The sequence below is a fragment of the Colobus angolensis genome, unplaced genomic scaffold, assembly GCF_000951035.1.
Source record: "Colobus angolensis palliatus isolate OR3802 unplaced genomic scaffold, Cang.pa_1.0 Scaffold102, whole genome shotgun sequence".
Classification (NCBI taxonomy): domain Eukaryota; kingdom Metazoa; phylum Chordata; class Mammalia; order Primates; family Cercopithecidae; genus Colobus; species Colobus angolensis.
This window is the reverse complement of record NW_012111142.1, coordinates 3,621,522-3,637,832: the sequence shown is the minus strand read 5'-3', so window position 1 is coordinate 3,637,832 and position 16,311 is coordinate 3,621,522. Positions and strand designations below refer to the sequence as shown.

The 16,311-nt window shown below is 42.0% G+C and overlaps 1 protein-coding gene across 1 annotated transcript in view; it reads left to right on the top strand.

Moving 5' to 3' along the window:
- The window catches only part of INADL (InaD-like (Drosophila)), a 472,039-nt gene that overhangs the window by 418,362 nt on the left and 37,366 nt on the right, over positions 1–16,311 (top strand). The window contains exons 35-39 of the mRNA XM_011941560.1: positions 2,759–2,952; positions 5,265–5,412; positions 5,865–5,951; positions 10,519–10,633; positions 12,334–12,371. Coding sequence (XP_011796950.1) covers positions 2,759–2,952; positions 5,265–5,412; positions 5,865–5,951; positions 10,519–10,633; positions 12,334–12,371 — 582 coding nt within the window. The remainder of the gene's footprint in view (positions 1–2,758; positions 2,953–5,264; positions 5,413–5,864; positions 5,952–10,518; positions 10,634–12,333; positions 12,372–16,311) is intronic.

Genomic DNA, 16,311 nt, shown 5'->3' with positions numbered 1-16,311 from the left:
CGAAGTGCATCCATATCCAAAACCCATGTTCTTTTTTTTTCTCTTGAGACAGAATTTTGCTCCGTTGCCCAGGCTGGAGTGTAATGGCACAATCTATGCTCACTGCAACCTCCGCCTCCCAGGTTCAAACAATTCTCCTGCCTCAGCCTCCCAAGTAGCTGGAATTACAGGTGCCTGCCACCACGCCTGGCTAATTTTTGTATTTTTAGTAGAGATGGGGTTTCACTATGTTGGCCAGGCTGGTCTTGAACTCCTGACCTCGTGATCCACTCACCTCGCTCTGCCAAAGTGCTGGGATTACAGGCGTGAGCCACCGTGCCCGGCCCAAAACCCATGTTCTTTACCACTGTTATTCTGGATGTAGCTCATCTACGTGAACACACAAGCCACCAAGATATACTAGAAAATAAACAGCAGCTTGGAAATTAGGCATTTAAACATTTTCTTGGCTCACAGAATCAGCTTCAAATGGCAATTCAAAAGTCACCTTCTCCAAGAAGGGTTCATTCTTCCTTTCTCCTTTCCCCGTAACCATTCTTTATGCCACTGGTCCTTAGTCTTTAGAATGTCAGAATTAAAAAAGCCTTAGGGGCTGGGCGCGGTGGCTCACACCTGTAATCCCAGCACTTTGGGAGGCCGAGGCTGGCAGATCACCTGAGGTCAACAGTTCAAGACCAGCCTGGCCAATATGGTGAAACCCTGTCTCTACTAAAAATATAAAAATTAGCCAGGTGTGGTGGTGGACACCTGTAATCCCAGCTACTCGGGAGGCTGAGGCAAGAGAATCGCTTGAACCTGGAAGGCGGAGGCTGCAGTGAGCCGGAATCGCGCCACTGTACTCCAGCCTGGGTGACAGAGCGACACTCCATCTCAAAAGAATAAAAGAAAAAGCCTTAAACCATTGCTTCATTGTACAGATAAAGGAACAAAGGTTCAGAGGCTGGCTTGACCTTCCAGTAGCACACAGGCCTGGACCAGAATAAGGAATGGAACTGACATCTTGGGGGAACACAAGCACTCTACTATCTGCCTGGTGGGCTGGACTAATCCTTCCCCTCGTCTAACTCTTCTCCTAGCTGAAACCTTGAGGGAATCACCACCCCGACTTCTTTCTTTTGAGTCCAAGGTTACTCTGCCCCTCAATTTCTCCCTCATATCAAATTTACTAACCAATGTCAGTATTTGACTTTCTTTGTGACAGGGGATCTCCGGTAACCCATTCTAAGAGTTGATGATGAGGCAGCATGGAACAGGAACTGAGGGTTGAAGGACTGTCTGGGTTTAAATCTTGGCTCCTCCCCCTGCTAGCTGTGTAACCTGGGTCAAGTCCTTAAACCTCTATGTGCCTCAGTTTCCTCCTCTATGAATGGTGATAATAACAATATCTATCTCAGAGAGTTAGTATAAGGATTAAATGAGTAAATATTCATAAAGGAGTAGCACACAAGCACTGTAGAAGTATTTAAGTTAAAGAATAAATAATTTGGCTATAATGTCTATTTAACAGAAAAGGAAACAGAGGCTTAGAGAGGTTACATGACTTGGCTTTACTCAGTGCTCTTTTCGGTACACTGCTTTCTTTTTTTTTCTTTTCTTTTTTTTTTTTTTTTGAGACGGAGTCTTGCTCTGTCACCCAGGCTGGAGTGCAGTGGCACGATATCTCGGCTCACTGCAAGTTCTGCCTCCTGGGTTCACACCATTCTCCTGCCTCAGCCTCCCGAGTAGCTGAGATTACAGGCGCCCGCCACCACGCCCGGCTAATTTTTTTGTATTTTTAGTAGAGATGGGGTTTCACCGTGTTAGCCAGGATGGTCTCCATCTCCTGACCTCGTGATCCACCCGCCTCGGCCTCCCAAAGTGCTAGGATTACAGGCATGAGCCACCGCGCCCAGCCAGTACACTGCTTTCTAATGCATGGTCCTGTCTGTGCTCACTGAGAACTAGATTCCAATGAGAAGACTTCAAGGGGTCTTGGATGCTGTTGGAAATACTGTTCCCTCATCTCCTTCTGGGCCTGTTATGAAGTCGTTGTGATGTGAGCAAATAAGAGTGAAGATGTCAGCCAGGCATAGTGGCTCATGCCTGTAATCCTAGCACTTTGAAAGGCCGAGGCAGGAGGATCACCTGAGTCCAGGAGTTTGAGGCCAGCCTGGGCAATACGGCAAGACCTCATCTCTCCAGAATTTAAAAAATTATCTAGACAGGGTGACACACACATGCAGTCCCAGATACTCAGGAGGCTGAGGCTGAAAGACTGCTTGAGTCTGGGAAGTCAGGGCTGCAGTAAGGTGGTGTTCATGCCACTGCACTCCAACCTGGGCAACAGAGCAAGACCCTATCTAAAAAAATAAGTAAATAAATGAGAGTGAAGATGTCAAATCCAATCAGCAAACTGAATCTAAAAATGCTGACTAAACACTAATATTTATTTCCCTTTGATCTCAATTAAATGAGCTAGTTAATTCCCTGCGTGCGCACTCTCCTGTCTCTTTCACTGGTTTCACAGTAAAGTTTATAGCTATGTAAAACTGCATTATCGTGTATCCACCCTCTGTGCACATGTTGGGTAGGGTATTTTAAGGACCACCTCCTTTATATTCAAAGCAGCTTGTACTGCTCATGATCACTACCTGTTTGCTTTGAGATTGGCTGGAAATTTCTAGAGATTCTTTACTGGTTAGATCAAGGAGATTCAGTAGACAGAGCAGGCAGAGGCCTCTGCCATCAGCAGCCCAGCTCAGGATGCCCGTTGTTCCAGGTTAATGGGGTTGACCTGAGGAACTCCAGCCACGAAGAAGCCATCACAGCCCTGAGGCAGACCCCCCAGAAGGTGCGGCTGGTGGTGTATAGAGATGAGGCACACTACCGGGATGAGGAGAACTTGGAGATGTTCCCTGTGGATCTGCAGAAGAAAGCTGGCCGGGGCCTGGGCCTGAGCATTGTTGGGAAACGGTAAAGACATGCTGTGCGAGTCGGGATCTGCCTTTTTCATCCAGAGCTCTGATGCCTGTGAACACTGAAAGAGAAAGCCTAATGTACAGTAGTGATGGGATTTCTAAAACTGAGATATTTATGAACATTTGACAACATGGGTCATATTTCTGAGCAAGGTCTTACCAAAAAAATTGTTATATCAATATAGAATTCCAAGCCCAATCAACCCAGACTGTCATATTTCTGTACAGAGTAAGAACAGCTAGCAAGGTTCTTTCACTCAGAATTACTAAGATCTGCGTTTTGCAGAGGTTAATTAAAGTAGCCATACCCAAGAAATACCTGGTATCAAGAATGAGATTTATCCAATGTTGGGTCAAGAACATTGCTTCGGCATAGAAATTAACATGGAGCATTGCTTTGTGTCATACTGTTAATTTCATACTATATTGAAACTAGTTGAGTAGACATAGTTAAGAGATAAACATAATTCTTCATGATAGTAGTTTTCTATTAGGAAAAATGTCCTGCCAGGCACAGTGGCATGTACCTGTTGTCCCAGCTATGTGGGAAGATCACTTTAGGCCAGGAGTTTGAGGCCATAGTGTGCTATGATCATGGCTGTGAATAGCCACTGTATTTGATCCTCTTAGGAAACATAACAAGACCCCATCTGTAAATTAAAAAAAAGAAAGAAAGAAAGAAAGAAAGAAAAGAAAAAAGGAAAAAAGAAAGAAAGATGTCCTCAAAGTAATAGTTTGCACCAAAAATGTAGGTAGGCAGATCCTAGTGGCCAGGCTACTCTTTTGAAATATATGTTGCTGCCGGATGCGGTGGCTCATGCCTGTAGTCCCAGCACTTTGGGAGGCCGAGGCGGTTGGATCACCTGAGGTCAGGAGTTCAAAACCAGCCTGACCAATATGGTGAAACCCCATCTCTACTAAAAAATCCAAAAAAATTAGCCAGGCGTGGTGGCAGGTGCCTGTAATCCTAGCTACTCAGGAGGCTGAGGCAGGAGAATTGCTTGAACCCAGGAGGCACAGTTTTCAGTGAGCCGAGATCATGCCATTGCATTCCAGCCTGGGCAACAAGAGCTAAACTCCATCTCAAAAATAAACAAATAAATAAATAATAAATAAATAAAAAGAAATACATGTTGCCTAGGCCAGGCATAGGGGCTCACGTCTGTAATCCCAACACTTTGGGAGGCTGAGGTGAGGAGTTCAAGATCAGTCTGACAACATAGCAAGTCTTGTCTCTCAAAAAATTTTTTAAATAAAGAAAAATGAAGTCTATAGTGCTTAACAGTAGTTTGTTCCAGGATGATATTACTAAGTTTCTCTTGCAGTGAATTGGAAAGGTAAGTAATAGCTTGAAACAAAGCCTGGCTTCCATGGTTTACTGGCTTTTAGGTATCTAGTATATGTTTATCCCAACAGGACTATAGGATTTCCAGGTAATATCCTAATATGGCCTTAAAGTGTATCAACCATCTTGTTAAGGAAGAAATTAAGTTGGTTTTATGCATGTTATGTTATATGCCCTCACAGACTCTGGTGACTAGCCTAGTGCTTTTGTTCAACAGTCCAAGCTGTTATTAAAATAAAAATATTAGCTACAATTTTTGAGTACTGATTTTGGGCCAAGTATTGTGCTGTCATAATCTTATTATTTTTTTTTTTTTACTTCAGCACCATAAAACCATCACTCTGAAAATGCATTACCGAATAAAAAAAGCTGAGTCTCTTACATTTCTAAACAAAAATCAGTGCACATCTGGATGCAGAGCAACTGACAGAGCCAGTGTTGAAGTTTGCTTTCTTGTTTTGATGCATATGTATACCTGGTGCAGTTTCATTTAGAGTAATGTTTTTTGCTTTTAGTGAACATCAGTATTTCAGGTTGTTTGTAAGAAGCATTTACATTCCTTAGCACAAAAACTTGCATTGTAAAGGATGTATAGTTCTCAAAAGTCACAGTTTTCTTTGACTAACAATTCCATCACTAGGACTTTATCTTAAAGATATACTTACAGATATTCATTGCTTGTTGTTTGCAATAGTTAAAAGAATGAAAATAACCTGTATGTCCATCAGTAAGCTACTGGTAAGTGAAATTGTGAAACATCATAGAATAGTATGTAGCCATTTAAAAAATGAGGAAGTTCCAAGTGCTGATAAAGACGAATTGCCAAGGTGTGAAAGAAACAAAAAGAAAATAAAACTGGAAGAAGAAAGGAGTATATGTGTGTGTATCGTGTCACACACACACGTATTATGCATCGAAATATTAGGTTGTGCCAATACTGCACTGCTGTATGGTATTAACAGAAATGGAAGCGGAGTGTTTATTTCTGACATCGTGAAAGGCGGAGCCGCAGACCTGGATGGGAGATTGATTCAGGGAGATCAGATCTTATCTGTGAATGGGGAGGACATGAGAAATGCCTCACAGGAGACAGTGGCCACCATCCTAAAGGTGAGTTGCTAGGCTGCTTTTTACTCAGCTGGCACAACTGAAGTCCAGTGGGAGCTGTTCCAGTTTAGCTTGATCATAAAATGGGTTAGATTTTATGCTAACTCTAGTTTTTACTGGAAATTTAATCTCTGATTATTTTAAATGAGCAGGAATAGCTTTAAAAGAAAGTTCTGTTATATTGACTAACAGAATGAAAGGGAACCTGCTTTGGAATTTCACAAGCAAGTTCTTCATACTTGTGAACATTCTGAGTATCCGTGACTGTTCTCTAAATGCGTTTGATGAGATGGGCCCTCCAGGAGCCACAGAATTCATCCTCCTCTCTCTAGGGCTATGCCTGTTGCTTTCATTACCCTTTTATAATTCATGGCTGCAGGGAGAGGCTCTGTTAAGATATTTCAGAATATAAATGCTACTACTTTTCATTTCTGTTCTTTTCTTGCCTTTCCAAGTGTGCACAGGGGCTTGTGCAGCTAGAGATTGGAAGACTCCGAGCTGGTTCCTGGACCTCCGCAAGGAAGACATCACAGAACAGTCAGGTTGTCAATGGCTTCTCATCAGACTGACTCACTCTTCTGCCCCCATTGGGAGAAAGCTCCCCATTTAATAAATGATTGTTTGGAAATAATATCTAAAGTACAGCATATTCACAGCACCAAGTTTAGTGAATTTTCATGTGTTTGAAATAAAAATGAAAGGCGGGATGGAAATTCATTAATCCCTAGATTTTTCTCTCTATTGCTTGCAAATGTTTTCTTAGAACCACTTTTCTCTCTCACTATTAGTTTTATATCGCCTATGCACGCATGTACACAGCTGTGTTTATTTTTAAAAAAGGCAACATCTGGTGGCAATTTGACCCTCATTAGCACAACATTGTTCTATTCATTCAATTAAATATTGCTATAAAGTTAACTTGTGGCTAGCCACTCACACATGCTGAGGGCAATTAATGGCATATTCCTAGGAGAACCAAGTGTGGGGGTTTTTCCTGTGGGAGGGAGGCCTTAGTGGGTGATATTTTGTGGGTTAGCAAACATCTTATATTTATTTGCAAGGCTGATGTAAGTGCCGTTTTTTTTTTAGCAAAGTATACTTAACTATATTTTTTTCATTGTAATGGCTGACAAAATCAAGATGGTAGACTGTATGGTTAGCCCCATGTGGTGCATAATGAGACTATAGAAACTGATATGCGACCCCTTAGTCTCCTCTCTGGGTTATGGATAGGCCACCTTAGTTTTGAGGTTAAAAGCATGACTTTTGGTCCCCTGCCTGGTTGCCTTATTTCTGAAGCCTCTCCAAGGCCTTTGTTCAGAAGATGTTCTGATCTTACAGTTAGCCCACAGGTACTTCTGGAAAGCTATTAGCTGCCTCCTGTTCCTCACTGGTGTTAAAAAATGAGTGAGGAAAATACCATTGTTCAGATAGGCTTACAGACTAGCTGGCTTATCTTAGGGAATCTTCAAAGCAGTCAAACCCAGTAAACACCATATTAAGTTTGAAACCCTTTTTTTTTTTTTCATTTCTGGCTTACATAATGGACAGCAAGTATCTAAGACATGGTGCTGCTGTAGGATTCCATGAGTTAATAGTTAGTGATGATATTGACCAGACTCCTATCAACAAACAAAACAGTTGTCTAGCCAGGATTCTTCCTTAATGGAAGACTCATCTTTGTTGAATGATTTCATTAAAGCCTTATTGTATACAGAAGAATGAGAATGAAGCTATCCAGAGGAGCTTCTACTGAATCTCACTCCAGATGGAGTTTGGCAAAAGAAGGAAAAGGCATCTCAGACAGGGAAAATAGCATACACAAAGGCACAAAGAGGTAACAGGAGTTTGTGTGATTTAGGAAATGTTTGGACTGGTCAATAGGTAAGGTAGTGGATAGAACTGGATTTCTGTCCCTCTTGAGGAGTGTATGTGAGCATCTTCATAATTATTTATTTATTTATTTTTGAGGCGAAGTCTCGCTCTGTTGCCCAGGTTGAAGCGCAGTGCAATCTTGGCTTACTGTAATCTCTGCCTCCTGGGTTCAAGTGAGTCTCCTGCCTCAGCCTCTCAAGTAGCTGGGACTACAGGTCCCTGCCACCACATCCAGCTAATTTTTGTATTTTTAGTAGAGACAGGGTTTCGAAACATCATGGTCAGGCTGGTCTCGAACTCCTGATCTCAGGTGATCCACCCACCTCAGCCTCCCAAAGTATTGGGATTACAGGCATGAGCCATTGCACCCAGGTGCATCTTCATAATTTTTAAGTTCACACTTAAAGACAGAACTACCAAATTTAGAAGCTGCATCATTAAATATCAAAAAAAAAACCAAAAACCTATCGCCATCACTTACCTGCTTACCTGGTATATGAATGTGAGCTGTCATATTTTAGAAACCTGGGACAAAGTATCAAATGCTTTGCCCTACTCTTCTTGCACAGAATTTTAATTTCAGAGGGTAGGAGTTTAATTCAATTTTTAAAAACAGTAAACATATCATCACCTTGGTTAAAATTATGGGTGAGACAGAAGAGTTTGCCCTATTTGGCTAATTAGAAGAAGGCTGGTAGCCGACTGTGAAAAGGAAATGTTTTCCCATCATGATGAGTTGAAGATTGACCCTGGTGGGCAAAAACAAGATTCCACTGCCAAACATTTTTACATCCAGACCTGTTTAAAAAATCAGGATCTTGTAGGAACACAGATTTCCACAGAATAGGGAGATAAATGCCTTCTTTTGAGCGCTAAGGAGAATAAGCTGTTGACTTAATTCATAGAAAGTGAGTTCATTAATAGAGAAATAACCTCTAGCTTTGGGGCCACCAAGCATCTTTTTTTAAAGTAACTTTCCCCACAAACTAGGAAGAAATTTCCTTACCCTGCAGAGGGAGAAATTCTTGGGAGATCTTTTCCTCAGCTAACTAAGGCAACATAGCCGGGCAAAGTGTACTTTTATAAATGTCTTGGGGCCAGGCGTGGTGGCTCACACCTGTAATCCCAGCACTTTGGGAGGTCGAGGTGGGCAGATCACTTGAGGGCCAGAGTTCAAGACCAGCCTGGCCAAAGAGCCTGGTGAAACCCTGTCTGTACTAAAGATATAAAAATTAGCATGGCCGGGCGCGGTGGCTCAAGCCTGTAATCCCAGCACTTTGGGAGGCCGAGACGGGCGGATCACGAGGTCAGGAGATCGAGACCATCCTGGCTAACATGGTGAAACCCCGTCTCTACTAAAAAAATACAAAAAACTAGCCGGGCGAGGTGGCGGGCGCCTGTAGTCCCAGCTACTCGGGAGGCTGAGGCAGGAGAATGGCGTGAACCCGGGAGGCGGAGCTTGCAGTGAGCCATGATTATGCCACCGCACTCCAGCCTGGGCGACAGAGTAAAACCCTGTCTCAAAAAAAAAAAAAAAAATTAGCCAGGCATGGTGGTGGGCTCCTGTAATCCCAACTACTCAGGAGGCTGAGGCAGGAGAATCACTTAAATCCGGGAGGCGGAGGTTGCAGTGAGCTGAAACTGCGCCACTGCACTCCAGCCTGGGTGATAGAGGGAGACTCCTCAAAAATTATAATACAATACAATAAAGGTCTCGGCAAACACATCTTTCTGAAATTTTTTAAAGGCAAAAGTTATAATATGCTGCACTTCCTCAGTTCTGAGTAGTTATCTATTATAGTACCATTTATTTAAATCATATCCTTTAAGGAAAAATATAAAAACACTTTTAAATGTATATAGCCACTGTGAAGTATATTGAGATCTGCAACTTACTTTGAAATGAATTTAAAAAAAGAAATAGATGAGTGATGAATAGATAAATAACTATGTGATAAAGGAAACATAGCAAAATACTAATTGTGAAATCTAGGTGCTATTTATATGGACATCTATTGTATAATTCAACTTTTCCAAATATTTGAGGGTTTTCATATTTTAGGAATTAAAATATTAAACAAAACTTTCATCAGAGAGTTAAGAAAATGTACCAAATTATATTTTTTGAACTGATAACAGTGATCTTAGGCTTAGCTTAAAGTTTTGATGCAGAATAATTCATTAGAAAAAATTATTCATTATTTGCAATACTGTTGTCTACATAGAGAAGGCCCTTCACTATGTATACAATTTTTGTTGAATAGCCACTAGCCTTAAAAGACTACGTAGTAGGCCGGGCACGGTGGCTCAAGCCTGTAATCCCAGCACTTTGGGAGGCCGAGACGGGCGGATCACGAGGTCAGCAGATCGAGACCATCCTGGCTAACATGGTGAAACCCTGTCTCTACCAAAAAATACAAAAAACTAGCTGGACGAGGTGGCGGGTGCCTGTAATCCCAGCTACTCGGGAGGCTGAGGCAGGAGAATGGCGTGAACCCGGGACCAGCCTGGGCAACAGAGCGAGACTCCGTCTCAAAAAAAAAAAAAAAAAAAGACTACGTAGTATTAACCTCACATATTCATTTAAATGAATAAAGGGACAAGTAATGGAGGTCTAGCAGATTGGACTAAATTATTACGGATTCTAGGAAAATATTTGAGAAAAAAATGTTATATATCCCTAAAACAAGCCTTTTTAAAAACCCTTGAGATTTGCTGCTTTTTTCCCCACAATTGAGGGTTCTATTTTGGCATGTTTCTGCTAATCAAGGTCTTATTATACTTGTTTCAGCAAAATACATAATACATTTTGGGTAATAAGGGAATACCCAAATACATTTTGGGTAATAAGGTTGACTGTAACCCCAAATGAAACAAAGTGCCCATTAGCTGACTATATATACATAAACACTATGTGGCAACCTAGGAAAATGGTTTTGATTTTATGTGGAGCAAGAACAGCTGAAATGATTGTATGTTCTCCATCTTGGTGATTGAAACCATATACAAAAGCACATATAATGGAGAAAGCAATGGGGGAAATGTCTAAATGGGATTGGGTTGAGGTAGTAAGAGAATAAGTGTGGGTGATTTTTATTTTCTTTCTTGGCCTCTTCATGATTTTCTGTTAGATGATTATGGTGACATCAGTAATTGGCACACTAATGGATAAGTACGCATTTTGGGGGCCAAGTCAGTGTCTGCACACAGATGACCCCGGGGTCTTTCTTTCAGGGCAGTCAACAGAGCGCACACAGCAGCTGTCGTCCTTCCTTTGCTCCGGTCATCACTGGCCTGCAAAACCTGGTTGGCACAAAAAGAGTTTCAGATCCTTCCCAGAGAAATTCAGGTATTACACAGACACACCCACAGCAAAACTATCCTGTTACCCAAATTAAATATATATATATATATATGTTTTTTTAAAAAGTCCTCTTTAATTTAAATGTTTTTTAATTTTTTGAGCTTGGTTGCATAAGCTGAGCTTTCTGAAAGGCCTGTTCTGAAGGTAAGAAAACCATAGAGATTCCTTCAGTGGTGGCCAGGCATGGTGGCTCACGCCTATAATCCCAGCACTTTGGGAGGGCCATGGCAGGCGGATTACCTGAGGTCAGGAGTTCGAGACCAACCTGGCGAAACCCTGTCTCTATTAATACAAAAAAAGTAGCCAGGTGTGGTGGCACATGCCTGTAGTCCCAGCTACTTGGGAGGCTGAGGCAGGAGAATTGCTTGAACCTAGAGGGGGTGGTAGAGGTTGCAGTGAGCCGAGATGGTGCCACTGCACTCCAGCTTCGGTGACAGAGCAACACTCCGTCTCAAGAAAAAAAAAAAAAGAAATTCCTTCAGTGGCACAACACAAAGCACCTGAAAAACGGAAAAGCAGAAAGCTGGAGTGCATCATAAAGTAAAATTATTTACAAAGAGAAAATTAATAAATTACAGGTCACTGGAGAAAGGTGAGAAGTGTGTATACCTTCTATGGGAAAATTGGGCCAGTTAAAAAGAAAAAAAAGTGTGTATATCCTTGGGGACAGGATGGGACAAGGGGTCCTTTTAAGTCTTTTGTTGAATGGAGGGTTATCTTTGATTAAGGTAGAAAAAAATGTACAATGAAACACAAATGACTCGGCCGGGCGCGGTGGCTTATGCCTGTAGTCCTAGCACTTTGGGAGGCTGAGGCGGGCGGATCACCTGAGGTCAGGAGTTCGAGACCAGCCTGGCCAACATGGAGAAACCTCTCCTCTACTAAAGATACAAAAATTAGCCGGGCGTGGTGCACATGCCTGTAATCGCAGCTACTCGGGAGGCCGAGGCAGGAGAATCGCTTGAACCCAAGAGGCAGAGATGGCAGTGAGCTGAGATTGAACCACTGCACTCCAGCCTGGGTGACAGAGTGAGACTCCATCTAAAAAAAGCAAAACAAAACACAAATGACTCACCCTCCAAGCATTTACTCACCATGTTCCAGGCAGCTGCTGCTATATAGCCCATCAAGTTTTGTCAGACCAAATGATTATGGCCACATCAATCTCACACAGAGAGCACTTCTTAAAAATAGAGGACACAGCAGCCCGGGTATGGTGGCTCATGCCTGTAATCCCAACACTTTGGGAGGCTGAGGCAGGTGGATCACTTGAGGTCGAGAGTTTGAGACCAGCCTGGCCAACTTGGTGAAACTCGGTCTCTACCAAAAATACAAAAATTAGCCGGGCGTGGTGGCGGGCGCCTGTAATCCCAGCTGTTTGGAGGCAGAGGCAGGAGAATTGCTAGTATCTGGGAGGCAGAGGTTGCAGTGAGCTGAGATGGTGCCACTGCACTCCAGCCTGGGTGACAAAGCGAGACTCTGTCTCAAAAGGAAAAAAAAGAGGACATGGACCCTGGTGACTTGGCTACCAGCTTAGATGCTCAGGATAGGTGTACAATATCTGCTTGCTTTAGTGTCTTATCTTGAAAAACCGAGAAAATGAAACCATTTTTCATGGGACAATATTATATCCTAAATATATTATTTTTTAATGTTAAAAAGTTAATTGTGTTGCTTCTTTATAGGCACAGATATGGAACCAAGGACTGTTGAGATAAACAGGGTAAGTCAGTCATTTTGCTATATATGTTTTTCTGGTTTATGTTGGATTTGCATTAAATGTACATTTTCCCCAATACAATTTATTGGATTGTAAGTGTGTTCTTTCAAGTTACTGAGATAAAAATATGGTCTAAATAACATCAATACATAGACTTAGAAAAGTACAGTAGAGCACAGAGATGACCTCTATGAATTTTTTGGCAAATCTCATCCACTGTATTCTGTGCCTGTGTGTAAGTTTTATTTTTGTTTTTTTTAATCTTAGTCTTTTAACCTATACATGTAAAGTTTTATAAAACAAAAATGGTATCATGTGACACATACTAAATAAGTATTTTTTGACAGCATGTGACATGATTTTTATCGATTTCATAGTACTCTAGCATATGAATGTGCTATAAGTTTCTTTTTTTTTTTTTTTTTTTTTTTTGAGACAGAGTCTTGCTCTGTCACCCAGGCTGGAGTGCAGTGGCGTGATCTCAGCTCACTGCAAGCTTCGCCTCCCGGGTTCACACCATTCTCATGCTTCAGCCTCCCGAGTAGCTAGGACTACAGGTGCCCGCTACCACACCTGGCTAATTTTTTGTGGTTTTAGTAGAGACAGAGTTTCACTGTGTTAGCCAGGATGATTTTGATCTCCTGACCTCGTGATCTGCCCGCCTCAGCCTCCCAGAGTGCTGAGATTACAGGAGTGAGCCACTGCACCCAGCCAAACATGCTATAAGTTTCTTAACCAGTTTCCTATTATTGAACAATTAGCATATTTCTCGATTTTTGCTATCTTTTATAGTAAAAAATCTTTGTATTTTTGCCCATATCATGAGTAATTTCCTCAGGATTAATTCCTAGAAATGAAATTTCAGGGTCAAAAACCAAGGTTGTTATTAGAGACTTTTACACATGTTGCTAAATTCCGCTTTTGAGAAGATTGTATAAGATGTATTTCAGTTTATAAATTTGTTGAAACCTGATTTTCAGACTCCTGTGTGATGATATCTAATGAAAGTAGACTCTTTTTTTCTTTTTCTTGTTCTTTTTGAGATAGAGTCACTGTGTCGCCCAGGCTGGAATGCAGTGGCGCGACCTCAGCTCAGTGCAACCTCCACCTCCGGGGTTCAAGCAATTTTCGTGCCTCAGTCTCCCAAGTAGCTGAGACTACAGGCATGCACCAACATGCCTGGCTAATTTTTGTATTTTCTGTAGAGGCACAGTTTCTCCACGTTGGCCTGGCTAGTCTCGAACTCCTGCGCTCAAGTGATCCAGCCTCTTCAGCCTTATGAAGTGCTGGGATTATAGGCATGAGCCACCAGCCCCGGCCAAAAGTAGACTTTTATTTTGCTCACTTTGACCTAAATGAGGGGTTCAAGAACAAATAATGACCCTGTTGTAATCATGGTAATCCACTGCAGTAAAGTGATATCCAGCATAGCTTACTTCTCTAGATTTAATGATACCTCTGTTTGAAGGCATTCTACCATGTATTAGCTGCATTAGTTTGCTAGATCTGCAGTTACAAAACACTACAGACTGGGTGGCTTAAACAACGGGAATTTATTTTCTCACAGTTCTGAAGGCTAGACCCAAGATGAAGGTGTCTGCAAGTTTGGTTTTTCCTGAGACCCCCTCCTTGGAATGCAGATGTCCGCTTTCTTGCTGTAGCCTCACGTGGCCTTTTTTGTGTGTCACTCATCATCCCTGGTGTCTCTGCTATGTCCTAATCTTTTCTTATAAGGACACCAGTGACATTGGACTAGGGCTCACCCTGGCCTCATTTTAAAGGCCCTATCTCCAAATACAGTCACATTTTGAGGCCCTGGTACTTGGGGCTTCAACATGTGATTCTTAGGGGGACACAATTCAGCCTGTACATTAGCTGTACAGCTGGGTGTGGTGGCTCATACCTGTAATCCCAGCATTGTGGGAGGCCGAGGTGAGAGGATCACTGAACCCAGTAGTTTGAGACCAGCCTGGGCAATATGGGGAAACTTTGTCTCTACAAATAATTTTTTTTTTAAGTAGCCGGGCATGGTGGTGCATGCCTGTGGTCTATTTGGGAGGCTGAAGTGGGAGGATCGCTTGAGCTCAGGAGGTTGAGGCTGCAGTGAGCCATGATTATGCCACCGCACTCCAGCCTGGGCGACAGAGTAAAACCCTGTCTCAAAAAAAAAAAAAAAAGCCATTAGCTCTATAATAGTTAGCAAGTCAACCTCAACCTCAATTTTCGCATCTGTAGAATGGGGGTGATAACACCAACTTACCTCAAAGGTAAATGTTGTTGTGTGGATTAAGTGAGGTAATGAATGTAATATCTTTAGCATAGTACCTAGTGCATCAGGAATGCCCAGGAAGTGGCTCTGTTGTTATTAGCTACAGCTTTGACTAAATCTGCCTTATTTGTTCCCAGTATTTTTCCACCAGAGTAGCAACTCAAATGTTCCTATGATGGGGAAGTTAAATGTACCAACAGTATAGATAATTATGGATAAATTAAGGAAACATCATGATGGATTTAAACAAAGCCAAAAAATTATTGCGTACATTTCTCCCCTAAGATTTCAAAAATAATATTATTTTATATTTCCTTAGTCATTTCAGCCACTTGTTTTTACAGGCTTTTGTAATAAAGCCTGCTCCTGCCTACCCTATTCTACCACACGTGATCCAGGCAGAAATTTCTTTCTTTTTTTTCTGAGAGAGTCTCGCTCTGTTGCCCAGGCTGGAGTGCAGTGGTGCAATCTCAGCTCACTGAAACCTCCACCTCCCAGGTTCAAGTCATTGTCCTCCCTCAGCCTCGCAAGTAATTGGGATTACAGATGCATGCCACCATGCCCAGCTAATTTTTTGTATTTTCTGCTTTTCTTCTCTTTCCCTCTTTTTCCTGATTCTTCTGCCTAGAAGGATGGAATTTCTATCTGAATGTTAGCATTCACCCTACCTTTCCAGCTCCTTGACTGGGAATCGCCCTCAGGGTAAAGCTACCAGGAAAAAAATGAAACTGGGAATTTCCCCTCACTGCTGTCGTTTCTCCAAGTTTTGACTCTCCACCACACTTTATTTGGTTTCTTTTTGTTTCAGAGGCCCCAGGTAGTTGTTTTTTACATTTTGACGAGACATCTTGATTGTAACCAGCAGGAGAGATATGCTGTCACGTGTCTGTGCTACCATGCCAGAACTGGGACTTGTCATTTGTTCTTTTAGTGTTTTTAAAAATATTAACCCTATGATACTAATGTGGGAAAAGACTGGACTAGAGCCAAGTCTCTTCACCAGAGTCCATCTTGGGGAACATTTTCAGCCGCATTTTATGTCTGTCTTCAAACTGTTGTCACTACAGTGGGTGTCCTCTCAGATCCTTTGTTTTAACGCAGTCTTTTAAAGCCAAATGTGTTTGTTCACACCCAGAAGAGCATAGTATGTGTGGCAGTTTAATCATAAACACCATATGAGAATATACTTGCCAAGTCTGCATCAGAATTGGCCACTAAACTAAGCAGCTGCATAGGGCGTTGTGTGTGTGTGTGTGTGTGTGTTTAATTTACTCCTGCTATTGCCTTTTATTGAGCCTTTTCTGTAGGCCATGAGTGTGCTATACCATCTTATTTAATGCTCAGACAAACACTGTCAGGTATGTAGTATTCTTCTCATTTTACACATACAGATGGAGGCTTTAAGAGGTAGTCAGCCTAAATAACAAACAGAGAGGCTCTCTAAAAGAAAATGGTGTTTATTCAGGAATGGGAATATGCGGCCATAGTAGACTACGTGCATATTCAGGCAGGTAAGGAAAATAAAAGTTTTAGAGGACAAAATGAGGAATATATAACTATTTTGAGATAATTATCCTTGGCTACAAAGATTAATAACAGGGGTGACACACAGCCCAAGGCTGGACAGGCATTTGCTGGACAAATGCACTTGTAGAAGTGGTTTTTTTTTTTTTT